Genomic DNA, 14,647 nt, shown 5'->3' with positions numbered 1-14,647 from the left:
AGTTATTATTTGGGTCTCACCTCTTACCCATTTTCCATCCTTCATTGCTCTCCGCTTTCCAACAGTCTCAGTATTAAGATGCTCATAGGCCAAAGCAGAAGCCAGATATGGCAAGTAGTTGTATTGCTGTGTATTACCACTGTATTGCAAAGTGGTATATTGAGATGAACAGCATAGTACAGTGGTCAAAGGCATGTTTAAATCCCAGCTTTGTCACTGACTGGCTGTAACACAGAGCCTCTCAAAGTCTCTTTCCTCTTCTGCTAAGAAGTACTGTTATACTTATTTGCCTCTTACGATTGATATGAGTATTAAAAAAATTAATAGATGTTGAAGTGCTTAGACCACTGCCTGGCTTAGAGTAAGCACCTCAGTGAATGTTTGTTGTTACTGTTTTTATTTACTGTAAGTTTTGTGATGCAGAGTTGAGTCAAGACCAAGGTGGATGTTTTCCTAAATTACTGCCTAGTAAATCAGGAAAGACTCTTGTTGAAGACATAACCTTTTAGCTTAGTCTTTTTTTTTTTTTTTTTTTTAATTAATTAATTTTTGGCTGTGTTGGGTCGTCGTTGCTGTGTGCGGGCTTTCTCTAGTTGTGGTGCGCGGGGTCTGCTCTTCGTTGCGGTGTGCGGGCTTCTCATTGAGGTGGCTTCTCTTGTTGCGGAGCACAGGCTCTTGGCGCACAGTCTTAGTAGTTGTGGTGCTCGGGCGCGGGCTTAGTTGCTCCGCGGCATGTGGGAGCTTCCCGGACCAGGGATTAAACCTGTGTCCCCTACATTGGCAGGCGGATTCTTAACCACTGCACCGCTAGGGAAGTCCCTTTAGCTTAGTCTTTAAGGATGCTTAGGAGCATGTCACATGGCAGAGGGGTTAATGGCATTTCATTTTGAGAGCTAGATACAGAAGGCATGGGGACATGTAAGAGCACAAAATATAAGATGTTGGAGAGGTACAAGTAGTTCAGTTTGTTCTTTCTCACAAAGCTGTTTTGAGGAACAAACGAGATGAGATCCTTGAAACCACTTTGTAAGCTATCAAGCAATAAAAAATGCCATTCTTTTTGCATTTCTTCTCATTACCTGGGCTAGTAACAAGTGAATAACAGAGTCTAATACAGGGAAATTGTCTCTGTAAGGAAATATGTTGAAAGAACAATTGGTGAGGAAGTCAAAAGAGGACTGGACATTCGGAAGGAAAGAATTTTGCTGACTCAAATGATAATTATGTTATGAGTTAAGCTTAACATTCATTTTATAATTTAAACTTGAATAGTGTATGCTTTGGGAAGCCTGAATTGACTCACTGAGTGTCTGAATTGTGTTGTGAAAACTTTATTGGACTTAGAATCATCATATGTGACTCTGCTACCTGGCCAAGTCATATCAGGTTCTTTCAGCTTTAGCTTCTTCATCCACAGAATGGGGATGATAATGTCTGTCTCATCTTTTGTTGTAAGGATTAATATGGAGAAGTGAAAGTGCAATTACTGTTTTCTTTAATGGATTCTACTGTACTTAAAAAAAAATCAATCTTCAAAAACCATGTATTCACTAGACTTTTTGCTTCAGATTCCATGAGAAGACCATAATAAGAATAAAAAGTTTGTGATACTAAATATAGTAAGCCTTTTGCATATAAAAATATATATAATGTGAGTGGATTAGGATATTTAAAAAGAAAGTAGTTTAGGTTCTTTTAAATAAAATTTAATTATCTCATCTGTGCAATAAAGCAGGAAGATTTTGATTAATTTTTTAGGATAAGTGAATTTTAAAGTGAATGGTTGTAATGTATTTTTGCTTCTTAAAGAGTAAAGCTGTCTGATGGGTCCTTTATGTATAGAACTAGTAGGATTACTTGGGCACTTTATGAGTAAGCCTATGAGGAAGGCTCACTACCTCATTACTAGCCTTAATTTTTGTAGCATGTTTTAAAATTATATCCCACCGAAGTATTTGTGAGCATGGTTGCATTCATAAAATTTAGTAACTTAGAATTTTCTTTGAAAAGATGCAAGGCATTTATAATGATCAATAAACAGTCTTAATTTAGCTTATGAATTCTAAAATAAATATTATTTTCTTCAAAGAAAAAGTATGAAATCAAGTCAAGAAAGATGTGGAGTTACTAATGAGTAAGACAAAAAAATGTTTATAAAAAGAGAACTTTCCTAACAGGTAGTTTGACTCAAAATTATTATTGTTTTTCTCTAGTCTTTTGGCTCTACCTCTTTTGTTCTGTGTCTGTTGGTTAGTCAAGACACATTTCTTTGCTAATTTTGCTGAAAACTTCTGGGTGCTCTTTTTACTTTGTCTCCCATTTTGTCTTTCTTACATATACTTATATCTTTTTGACACTGCTTTTTCTATAGTATATTTCTACTTGATAATTTACATTAATGAACTTTTTCTCAGACACGTGTTTAAGAACCATTACTGCTGCCTTTCCCACTCTATTATCTAAACTTATTACTCCCCAGTGTCCCCACTTGCAACTTGTTTGTCTGTTCCTTTGTGTCTTTTTGTATAGAGCAGATGGCATGAGTCATGTATACCTAGTCCTTAACTCCTCTCACTACTTTACCAAGTTCAAACAAGTTCAAACTTTGTTTTCAGGTGATTGTAACTTACTAGTTAGCCCCACCTGACTTTGCTCTTTTCATTTTTAAAAAAATTGTGCACTTGAGAAATTTAACACAGCTTTTGTATTAATCTGTGTTTTTTGTGCATTATGTTTTAACTTAGAAAAAAATGTTAAAATGTGTTTCATTTAGATTATAGTCTGTTTAAAGGCCAGAAGTTTTGCTTGCCCTCCACTATTTCTGTATTATCCCCTTCTAGCACACTGTATATAAAAATGAGTATAATAAATGTCCATGATTGACTCATCAGCTGCTTATAGTGGCTTCTTTTCCTGGCTATCTTTCTTACAGAGTTGAGTCAAAATTCTGATCCATATCTTGTGTGTAAATATCTTGACTAAAAATGTTCAATATTAGTCGTAAAAACTCCACTGAGCCCAGACTTTAACATTTGATTAGGCTGGTTGATCCAGATCTTTGATTGGAGGTGTCATTTTTATATTTTGTACTTGATAGTATTGGGTAAAATAACAAATATAAGGCAGGTAAGTGATATTTTTAGATCACTGTTTTATACACCTAGAAAGAAATTTGAGTAAGTCTTAAACTTGTGACTCTTAAAAATGATGTTTGTCAAGAAGAGCAAAAATGAGAAATCAGTAGAATCAGGCATACTAGAGCAGTAAATGGTATTGTTATTGCTAAAGCTCTTACCAATTATGAAATTGCAAAGCCAAAAATCAGAATTGCCATATTGTTACTTAAAGTAATTTTTGATAATAGAGGGGTAGTTTCAATTTTTAACTCAAATGGGAGATTATAAATATGTTGCATAGCCTAAAGAATCTAGTTAGTAGATTTTAGTGTTTTCATTTTATGTCAACATTTTGTTGGTAATTTAAAAATTATATTAATAGAGCTTAGTCAAGTAGACCAATAATAAAACCATAAGTTAGTATATAACAATTTAATTCTTCTTGGTTAAAATATTTTCACTGTTTTTATATTTTAATATTTACTAAAACATTTAGTAGGAAATGATATTGCTCTAAAGATTATTTGAATAATTAGAATAATTAAAAATATTAGGAAAAGAAAATTGTTAAATTGATATTTCAGAATTTGACTGAAAAGTTGCAGAAGAAAGAACTGGACTATACTCAGTTAGAGGAGAAACATAATGAAGAATGTATGAGTAAAAAGAATATACAAGCAAGCCTTCATCAAAAAGACCTAGATTGTCAACAGCTTCAGTCAAGGTTATCTGCATCTGAAACCTCACTGCAGAGAATACAGGCAGAGCTAGGTGAAAAGGGAGAGGCTACTCAAAAGCTCAAAGAAGAATTATCAGAAGTGGAGACCAAGTACCAGCATCTTAAGGCAGAGTTTAAACAGCTACAACAACAGAGAGAAGAAAAGGAACAGCATGGATTACAACTCCAAAGTGAAATTAATCAAGTAAGAGCTGTTAAATTTTATTTATTGTAATTCCCCCTATGGTTTCTTCTTAGTGTGTTTGATGGTTGTTTGATCATAATATAGTTCATTTAAAAAGTTGTCATTTAAAAAAAAATAACTCTTAATTTTCACAACCTATAGTATTGAGTCAGATCTCATTTCTGTTAATTTCAATTTCCCTTAAAATGATAGTATCTATCATATAGTATTATTGTGAAGTGTTTATGAATTAATACATATGAATTGCTTAGAATGGTACCTGGTACATGGTAGGTACTCAGCAGGTATTAGCTATTATAATAATTCAAATTGTTGATCATTCTTTTATTTAAAAATTCTTATCTTTTTTCTTTTCTTGTTACTAAATTTTAAAATATAATTGCTGTTAAACCAATAATATAAAAATTAGATATTTTAAAAGAAGAAAACAAATTAGTCCTAACAACTGTTTTTTATAGGTAAATAATATCTATCAGAAGAAGATTCATGGAAGTTTTGACTTTGCCATTAACTTAATTTTTGAATTCTCTATTCTGATTATTTCTTATAGGTAACATTAAAGTTGGTAGAAAAATGGAAATTTGGGGGAGATTAAAGTCCTCAGCCACGTTTTTTTTGATAATTTTCAACTATTTTCATTTATAGGGCAGTGATACTTGGCTTTTGTGGCATCAGTCCTCTGTCTTCTTAGCCTGAGATACTCTTCCTATTTCTCTTCTCCCTGATAAATACAACTTACCCCACTTGTCACTTTTCCAGAAATCTTTTTCTTCATATTGCCACTTCTCACCACCACCCCCTCCAGATATGGCTTAAGCATTTACATATCTTGATTGTTTTACTTATCACAGTATAGTATATTATCATAACTTATGTATCTTTCTTCACTAGACTCTGAACTCTTCAGGTGCAGGGACCATGTCTTATTCATTTTTTATCCCAACTACCTGGCATTTTGCTTATTAATCAGCAGATGTTTTAGTAAGTAAGTGAATGAACAAATGCAGGCATTCATAATCGAAGGAAACAGAGGCTTGGGGATATCAATGAATAACTTAAATATAACTTAGATATTTGCCTTTCAGTTCAAATGAACAAATGGGGCATTTATGGTTTCTAAAAGACACTATGCCTTGTTTATTAGGAGATACAGAAATGAAAAAGGAAACAGTACCTACCTTAAATGATTATGTAAATCTCATTGAGGATGAGGCAAGTACTATCCTATACCAATGAATGTGAGAATTAAAATAAAATGGTCTCATATACCATGGGAATTTGGAAGAGTTCCTCTCCTGTTTTCTTCCCCCCCATAGTACTTCATATTGTATAATTATTTTGTCCTGTTAATGTGATCAAGAAAAGCTTTGTGTGAGAGAGAGGTGGTGCTTGAAATTGTGAATATTGGATGGGTTTCGACAAGTAGCAGTTTGAAGGCAGGAGGGTCTTCCAGGCAGAAAAGTAAACTAGAGGCAGGGAAGTATTACAAGAACCAGGGAGGGACACGCATTTGCTTTGAGGATAGGGCATGTGTAATAGTAGTGGACTATTTTGAATCCAGAGAGCATTTGGAAGTTGATTATGCAGGCTTTTGAATAGCAGGCTGAGGAATTTGGGTTTCATTTGGTTGTCAGTGGGTGGAGGGGCATCAGGAATTTTTGAGAACCTACTCAAACAATATTTTTATTCAAAGACTTGAATGTACATAATTATTTGGTTTAGTCACAATTCTGTACAAAATAAAGAGGTTGTACTGAAGACCTTGAAGTGATACCATTTATCGTCTTCTCTTCAGCATGCTGTCTGGATTCTACCTTCAAAGCATGACTCAAATCTGTCCACTTCTCTTCATCTATACTGCTACCACCCTTAATCTCAGCTGCTGCCGTTGCTCACCTGGGCTACTGTGTTAGCCTTTCTACAGGTTTCCTTTTTCTAGAGACCTCCTTAGTCTATTCTCTGTATGGAAGCTAGAGGCCTTGTTTTAAAATGTGAAGGATATCACTTTATTCCTCTGCTTAACAACCTCAGTGGCTTTGCTTACACTTTGAATTGAATCCAAATATCTTACTTGGTCATGTAAGCACTTGTTTGTAGTATGGTCCACACTATGTCTGTTTTCAAGCTTGTCTCCAACATGTGAAGCAGCCATACTGATCTCCTTTCAGTTCCTCAAACACTCCAACACTTCAAAGCACTTTCCTGCCTTAGGTCCTTTGCCCACGTATTTTTCTTAGAGTGTTCTTGATTTCAGTTCTTCATAAGGCTTGCTCAGGTATTGTTTCCTCAATAAAGCCTTTCTGGACCATTCTATTTCAATAGCTTATTTTCCATTTATTCTGGACCCTACTTTATTCCAGCAAGCTTCTTCTTTATAATACTTTATATTGTATAGCTAGTTTACTTGCGTATTATCTACCATTCCCTTTGGACGGTGAGCTGCTTAATTTGAGGAATCTGTTTTATTCTGTACTCTATCAGCCTCTACACTTAGAGCTTTCAGTAAGTATTTATTGGAAGAATGGAAGTGAACCTCACCTTAAACCTTCTTTCAGCGTCCTTAAAGAGTGTAGGGATGAACTGGGTTTGTTTTGCTCTCCACTGTGTCCTCAGCTCCCATTTCAGTGCTGACAAAAATAGATAGCTGTCAATTGTCAACAAAGGACTTGAAAGCAAAGTACCCCATATTCTTCATATTTGTGTTCGTGAGCACTTTTAAAATAGCCACAGATGTGCAGATAATGATGTTATATAATTAAACAATTAGACATCAATTTACTTTTTTTAATTTTTAAAAAATTTTATACAATTTTTAAAGGTTTCTTTTTCTTTACAGTTATTATGAAATATTGGCTGTATTCCCCATGTTGTACAGTATGTCCTTGAGCCTGTCTAACCCAGTAGTTTGTATCTCCCACTCCCCAACCCATATATCCAACTTAATTTAAAAAAATTATCTAACGTGCCATCTCAAATAGCATAGTGGTTTATGAGTGTGGATTTAAGAACCAGCTTTCTGAGTTCCAGTTCTGTGGCCTACAAGCTGTGTGAGCTTGGACGAGTTATTTAATTTGTACCTTAGTTTGCTCATCTGTCAAAAAGAGGATAAGAATGGAACTGTCTTCATAGCGTTATTAAGGATTAAATTAGTTAATATTTGTGAAGCATTTGGAATAGGGCCTGGCACTTAGCAAACATTAATTGGAACTTAATGAATAAAGAATTATGTATATAAGTTTACAAAACTAAATTTCTCAGAGAACATATACATGTATGTATATCTCAAAATGTAACTTTAGGATAGACCATTCTATTAATAACTCAAGGATGTATTATTTTTACTCTTAGTTTATCCTTTTTTTCCCTTAATATATTTACTGTAAAATGGTATAGGAGGGAAGAGATATGGGAACATATGTATATGTATAACTGATTCACTTTGTTATAAAGCAGAAACTAACACACCATTGTAAAGCAATTATACTCCAATAAAGATGTAAAAAAAAAATTAAAAAATAAATAAAATGGTATAGGCATTATGGCTTAAGGGATTTTGGCCTGCTTACACCCTTGGGCAGCTTTGATTTGAGATTCATCTCTTTATTAAAGATCAGGGATTTATCAGGATTGTACAGTAAAGAATGACAGTTATTTATAATATATAATATCTCTTTTTTCACCCCTTTAGTAAATCTTCGCTTCAGAGCAACAGTTATCTTTATTTATTTAATAAAAAATTTTTACTGGAGTATAGTCGACCCACAATACCATGTCAGTTCCAGGTGCACAGAAAAGTGAATCAGCCACACACATCCACACATCCACTCTTTTCTAGACTCCTTTCCCATATAGGCCACCAGAGGAGTATTGAGTAGAGCTCCCCATGCTACACAGTAGGTCCTCACTAGCCATCCATTCCATATATAGTAGTGTGTACATGTCAATCCCAATCTCCCAATTTATTATCCCCCCCACCCCCCACCTCACCCGCTGGGAACCATAAGTTTGTTTTCTACATCCAGAGCAACACTTATCTTTAATTTGGTGGTTCTTCACTCTGTCCGCACACCAGAATCACCTGGGGAAATTTAAGAAATTACCAATATCAAGGCCTCACCCTCCACTCAGTTATGCCATAATCTCCGGCGTAGGCCTGGGCATTGGTGTATTTAAATGTTTCCCCTGTGATTGTACTCTGTAGTTGAGATTGAAAACTGCTGCTTTTTAAAGTGTCGCTTTTTGGCAAATGATTCCTGAAACTAAATATCATCTGATTCTTGTTATGAAAACATGGATTTCTGGGCTTCAGCTCAAATGTACTAAATCTAAACTTCTAGGGGAGAAGTCTGATTATCTTTGTGTTAATAATGATATTGGGTGATTCTTATCCAACAAGTTCAGGAACTAGACGTAGGTGATGCCTGTCTGTAAGAGATCAAGCACTTAGATGCTTGAAATATGAATTTACTTTGAAGGCCTCCTTTGCTTTCACATACCAGGATTGGATCTACTTCTTGTAGTGAGAAGGAGAGGGTTTGGGTAGTTACTACAGTGCTAATTCACTGCATTTTAAGAAGAAGAAGAAGAAAACGGAGAGATGTCAGGTTGCTGCCTTAGGACAAGAATAAAATAAATGTCTTCTCTTTAACTATTACTGATTCCTGTTTTAGTTAGGTTGAAGCATGCTTTACTTTGGAAATCCACTTCGGTTTTCTTTATTGAGGATAGGATATATTTTGACAGCCGCAGGTTGCTTCATAGCATAAGAAAATAGTGGGTGTCCACTCTTCTGATAGAACTTTAGTTTTTCCTTGCCAACTGTGAATTTTTATGGAGAAATATGCAAGTATAGAGCATATAAGTGTATCTATGACACAAAGGCTATAGATTCTTAGTATTTTCAGATTTAACATGAATGGGTTTGATTGAAAGCAATTGTATAGAATGCTTGTTATTAATTTCCAGTTTTGCTGAGACACATCCTGAGATTTGATTTAATGTGTTATGAGGGTGGGGTATAGAAGTACTCTTAGGGCTTCCCTGGTGGTGCAGTGGTTGAGAATCTGCCTGCCAATGCAGGGGACACGGGTTCGAGCCCTGGTCTGGGAAGATCCCACATGCCGCGGAGCAACTAGGCCCGTGAGCCACAACTACTGAGCCTGCGCGTCTGGAGCCTGTGCTCTGCAACAAGAGAGGCCGCGACAGTGAGAGGCCCGCGCATCGCGATGAAGAGTGGCCCCCGCTCACCGCAACTAGAGAAAAGCCCACGCACAGAAACGAAGACCCAACACAGCCAAAAATAAATAAATAAAATTTAAAAAAAAAAAAAAAAAAAAAGAAGTACTCTTAGTGTGTAAGCCTTGCCGAATGTCTTGCATCCGTATCTCCATGCCACTCTTTTTTTGTTCTGTACTCCCAGCACTTGTGCAGTAATTCTAAAATTAATACAAACTTTTTTTTTTTTAATGAACCCACTCCCAGCTAATCCCACAAAAGAAACCAGCTGTTATTTCTGGTAGTATTAGCGAAAATAAGGAATTTGAGAAAGTGATAGTTCTAGCACCAAGACAAATTTCTCCTTTAGTTTTAGCTAGGTGGCAATATTAAAGTTAATGAATGAGAATCACCTAATATTTTAAGAAACTATTCTTTCCTCTCTTTTATTTAGAAATTGTGTGCCAGTTTGAGGACTTGAGAATGCTTTGTGCTCTATTCAGTACCCAAATATAAGAAGTCAGTTGTGGTGGTTCATAATTATGGGAAAACAACAAGAATCACTTTGGGATTCTAAAAACTACAGTGGAATAGGTCTGAATGTGCCTTAAAGTGTCTTAATTTTTAAGTTTTGTTTTATTTAAGTTCTTCAAGTGATTACAACACATATCTAAACAAAAGCCTCTCAGGTTTGCTGTTTGTTTTTTTTTTTTAAAGAGTGCAAAAAACCCTGAAACCTGTGATGTTTGGTTACAGTTTTATGTGAGTCATAATTTATGTGATTAAAATTCAGTTGGATATTAGGTTCCTCTAAAGTATCATGAAAATTAATATATTATGTTTATATTGGTGAAAAATAAAACATTGTTTGGAAAGTAGGTGGTAGTAGTAATGGTGGTGATTGTAGGTGTGTTTATACATATGTACTTACTTTTTTTTCCTTTTCTAAAGTTACATAGCAAACTTCTGGAGACAGAGCGCCAACTAGGGGAAGCTCATGGTAGACTGAAGGAACAGAGACAGCTTTCAAGTGAAAAGCTGATGGATAAAGAACAACAAGTGGCTGATCTACAGCTCAAACTTTCTCGTTTAGAAGAAGAGGTAAGCTCGCATTTCAAATGAGTTTACATTAGTACATTTATTGATAGATTTGAGGCACGTTAAATATTGTGTTTATTTTTTTTATGGTCAAGAGCTTTAATTGGATTTTTTTAACTTTAAGTTGGGACTTTTATTTCTCCCCAATTAAAACGTCCTATTTATTGACTACATTAAGTCATTTTGTTGTGATTGTATTCCCTAAAGTTCTCAGTAAAAATGTGCAAAGAAGGCTACTCTTCAGCTTTAGGCAGGATAAATTCTCCGGGTGAACCTGTCAGGCTGCTCAAGAAGAGTCTTCCTATCCAGGAAGGACCAATTCCTAATGACTCTGAAAAATGAATAGTTGCTGAGGGCATTAATGACATGTAGTTGGTGCATATAAACTTTGAGTTTGCATTTAAGGATTTTCTCTTTTAAAAATTAAACATAAGATTGTATGCTATCCTAATTTAAGCTGTAGTTGGCAAAAATGGTAACTGCTATTTGGTTAAAGTAAAAGTTATAATTAAAGTACGTCTTTTATTAGACTTGAACAAACCCTGAGAGTTAAAATCTGTAGCTTCAGCAAAAGATTTTCTTCTAGACCCAAAATCTTAGTGTGGTAGATCATGCTGTTGTTTCCCAATAAGTGATAATTATGATTGTTGTGAAAAAAGTAAAACAAATATTGATAATGTTACAAATATAATTAATTAAAAATAAATATATAATTAATTATATATAATTAATTCCTTGATCATATTAGTATATAAAAACAATAATAAACTAATTGCCAACCTGGAGAAAGAATTTTATACTTTTCAGGATGAGAATCAATTCTTGAGGAATAATTTCTTAATCATGAGATTACGATTCTATAAGTAATGAGATATTGCTTTTAAAGTTGATTTTTATCTGTTGTTTGAATTGAATTTTCTCTTCAGATTTGAGAATTGTGAGATCTGAAGTACTACCAGATATTTATATGATAGCATTATGCCTTTAAGTTGTCAACTGATAGTCTTCATTTTTTTTTTTTAAGTTGAGGGAAAAAGTAACAAATTCCACAGAATTGCAGCATCAGTTAGATAAAACAAAGCAACAGCATCAAGAACAACAAGCTCTTCAGCAAAGCACTACAGCAAAACTTCGTGAAGCTCAGGTAAATAGTATTTGAATTTTTAGCCTTTTAAACAAAAATTAACCAAATCATTATCCTTTTGTTGTGGTGAAATTAGATAATGCAAAGTACTTGATTATGAAGAGTTTTGATTATTTTCAGTATCTGGATAATCAGAAAATCTTTTCTTTTGATTGCTCTGTTGAAAATTTTTTCTAAAATATTAAAAAAATATTTATTATAAATAGATTTGTTACTTATAAATTTATTTATATAAAAATTTAAAATTTATTAAATTTCTGTTAAAGAAATTTACTAAATTTATTTAAATAAAATATATTATTTATTTAAATTGTTATTTATACATAATAAATTATTTATTTATTATTGTTTATTAAAAATACCTTATTTTAGAAATTAAAAATGCAAATAAAATTTCTCAGTTTAGTTTACCTCAGTAAAAAATAACATTTTATATTTCCTACAATAGAACTTACTGTTTATTGGTCATGTCTTTCCCTGTTTCAGAACTATCATATGAACATTGGAATTGTAGGTATAGAAAATGTGACTGAGTTAAATTTGTACAGATTCTATAGTGTAGCTCAGAAGATTGAAATAAGTTAAATTTTTTTTTTGTTACGGTGAGCAGAAGACAGTACCCAGATGTTTGAAATGAATTTGAATTTGACATTCATTTATTCCTTCGGTCTTTCATTAATTCGTTGAATATTATTGAGCACTGTGTGTCAGGCCCAGTGGTAAGCACTGAAATTAGAGAGCTGAGTAAGACACAGTGCCTGCCTTCTAGGAAATGGCAATCTAATGATATACACACAGAAGCAATGTTGGAGTTGAAAGGAGACAGTAAGTAATATGCCTTTCTTTCCCTTCTGAGTTTGGATAGTAGCATGGGAGCCAGGTGGTTAGAGATCCAAATATTGTATTCATTTATTTGTTCTTTCATTCAGTCAGTCAACAAATATATATTAATGTCTAATCTTAGCTAAGGAAGTGATTTTGTGGATATGGCAGCAAAGAAAATAGACAAAGATGTCTGCTCTCATGGAGCTTAGTGAGGAAGACAAACACTAGCCAAGGTAAATAGGCAAAATATATAGTGTGTTAGATGGTGGAAATGCTATGGAGATGAAAAAAGGGACGGGGAGTAGGAAGTATCTGGGGATCTGGAGGTGGGACTGCAATGTTAGATATGGTTGCCAGGGAAGGCATCTTTGAGAAGATCTAAAGGAAGGGAAGGTGTACAAGAACATCAAGAAGCCAGTGTGTGGAGTGGTGTGAGTGATAAGAGAGTTAAAAGCCATAGGAATCACAGCCATAGAGATCACAGAGGATCAGAACATGTCGAGCTTTATAGATAATTTTAAGGATTTTACTGTGAGATGAGAAATCATTGGAGGATTCTGAGCAATGGAGTAGCATGATCGGACTTATAATTTCGTAGGATTACTCTGGCTACTGTATTGAGAGTAGGCCGTAGGGGCACATAAGTAGAAACAAAGAAATTAGCTAAGAGACTACTATAATAATTGAGACAAGAATGATACAGCTTGGAGGCTTCCCTGGTGGTGCAGTGGTTGAGAATCTGCCTGCCAATGCAGGGGACACGGGTTCGAGCCCTGGTCTGGGAAGATCCCACATGCCGCGGAGCAACTGGGCCTGTGAGCCACAATTACTGAGCCTGCGCGTCTGGAGCCTGTGCTCCGCAACAAGAGAGGCCGCGATAGTGAGAGGCCCGCGCACCGCGATGAAGAGTGGCCCCCGCTTGCCACAACTAGAGAAAGCCCTCGCACAGAAACGAAGACCCAACACAGCCATAAATAAATAAATAAATAAATAAAAAAGGATAAGCCCAACTTTATTTAAAAAAAAAAAAAAAAAAAAGAATGATACAGCTTGGATCAGAGTGGAAACAGTGCAGGTAGTGAAAAATGGTCAGATTCTAGATATACTTTAAAGGTAAAGCTGACAGATTTACCGATAGATTGATATGGGGCATTGGCAGAGAAGTCAAGGATGATTCCAAGGATTTTGGCTCGGGTAGTTGGAAGGATGGAGGTCAAACAAGATGAAGACTGGAAATCCTATTGTATTTGGCAACATGAGGTCACTGATGACATTGGTAAGAGCAATTTGTAAAGAGAAGGAGGGGCAAAAGCCTGATGGAGAGGGTTCAAAAGAAAATGGGAAGAGAGAAGTTTGATGCAATGAATATAGATAACTCTAGGAGTTTTATTATAAAGAGTAGCAAAAAAATAGAGTAGTAAAGATGAGGTAGAGAATTTGGCATAGATTGCAGGCAAGTGGACTTTCTTATAATGTACCGCAGAATTAAATTTATTCATCCAGTCACAGACAAAGCTGGAAATGACAGCCTTTTACCTTCTTATAGGCAGGTTGTCTCTTAGACTGAGGGGAGAGCAAGGGGCTGAGTTAATCATTCTTGATTCCTTATTCCAAGCTTTCCAGTTAGTTAAATTCTCAATCTCTGGGGAGGAATAAGAAAAGGATGGCAAAGAGGCCAGGCAAAGTCTCTCATTATGAAAAGTCCTAAAAACTAATTAAAGAGATGTGATGAGTATAGTTCTAGGTATATATATGTGTATAAAATTATTATGATAGCATAGAGAAGACAGTTATGTAGCTCGGATATAATTTGGAAAAGAGCAGTTACAGAAAATTTCCTTAGAAGGGGCAATCTGTTGCAAAGTTTGTGTAGATGTTTCTGGGTTGCAAAGATGGTGATAGTGAGTAGTATACTCCAAGTAGAAGTTACAAGGAAAAGAATAGTGAAGCTGGTATGAACTAAACTGTTAGGTTTTGCTGGAGCTTAAGCTGTAATTTAGAGATGAGTTGGAGGAGAGCCTAGAGCATTAGACATGGGTAAGTTTATGGAAGGCCTTTCTATCTATGCTTGAAGATAGAAAGGTATTGAAGGTCTTAAGATAGAAGTGCCATTGCCAGATTTGATTTTTAAATAGATTATTCTCATGGTTTTGTAAAACATGAATTTTGGAGAGAATATTCTGAAACAGGAGATCAGTTAAAAGCCTAATATATGCAGTAGTTTAGGTGAAAAATAATGATGGTCTTCTTTTTATCAATTTATTTTTATTTATTTATTATTTTTGGCTGTGTTGGGTCTTCGTTGCTGCACGCGGGCTTTCTCCAGT

At 34.8% G+C, this 14,647-nt stretch overlaps 1 protein-coding gene across 2 annotated transcripts in view; it reads left to right on the top strand.

The window, feature by feature from the left end:
* The window catches only part of EEA1 (early endosome antigen 1), a 135,926-nt gene that overhangs the window by 78,380 nt on the left and 42,899 nt on the right, over positions 1 to 14,647 (top strand). For both annotated transcript variants that reach the window (XM_036865414.1, XM_036865415.1), the window contains 3 exons: positions 3,701 to 4,039; positions 10,205 to 10,354; positions 11,376 to 11,495. In XM_036865414.1, coding sequence (XP_036721309.1) covers positions 3,701 to 4,039; positions 10,205 to 10,354; positions 11,376 to 11,495 — 609 coding nt within the window. The remainder of the gene's footprint in view (positions 1 to 3,700; positions 4,040 to 10,204; positions 10,355 to 11,375; positions 11,496 to 14,647) is intronic.

The sequence above is a fragment of the Balaenoptera musculus genome, chromosome 10, assembly GCF_009873245.2.
Source record: "Balaenoptera musculus isolate JJ_BM4_2016_0621 chromosome 10, mBalMus1.pri.v3, whole genome shotgun sequence".
NCBI classification, from domain to species: Eukaryota; Metazoa; Chordata; class Mammalia; order Artiodactyla; family Balaenopteridae; genus Balaenoptera; species Balaenoptera musculus.
This window is presented reverse-complemented; position numbering and strand designations above follow the sequence as displayed.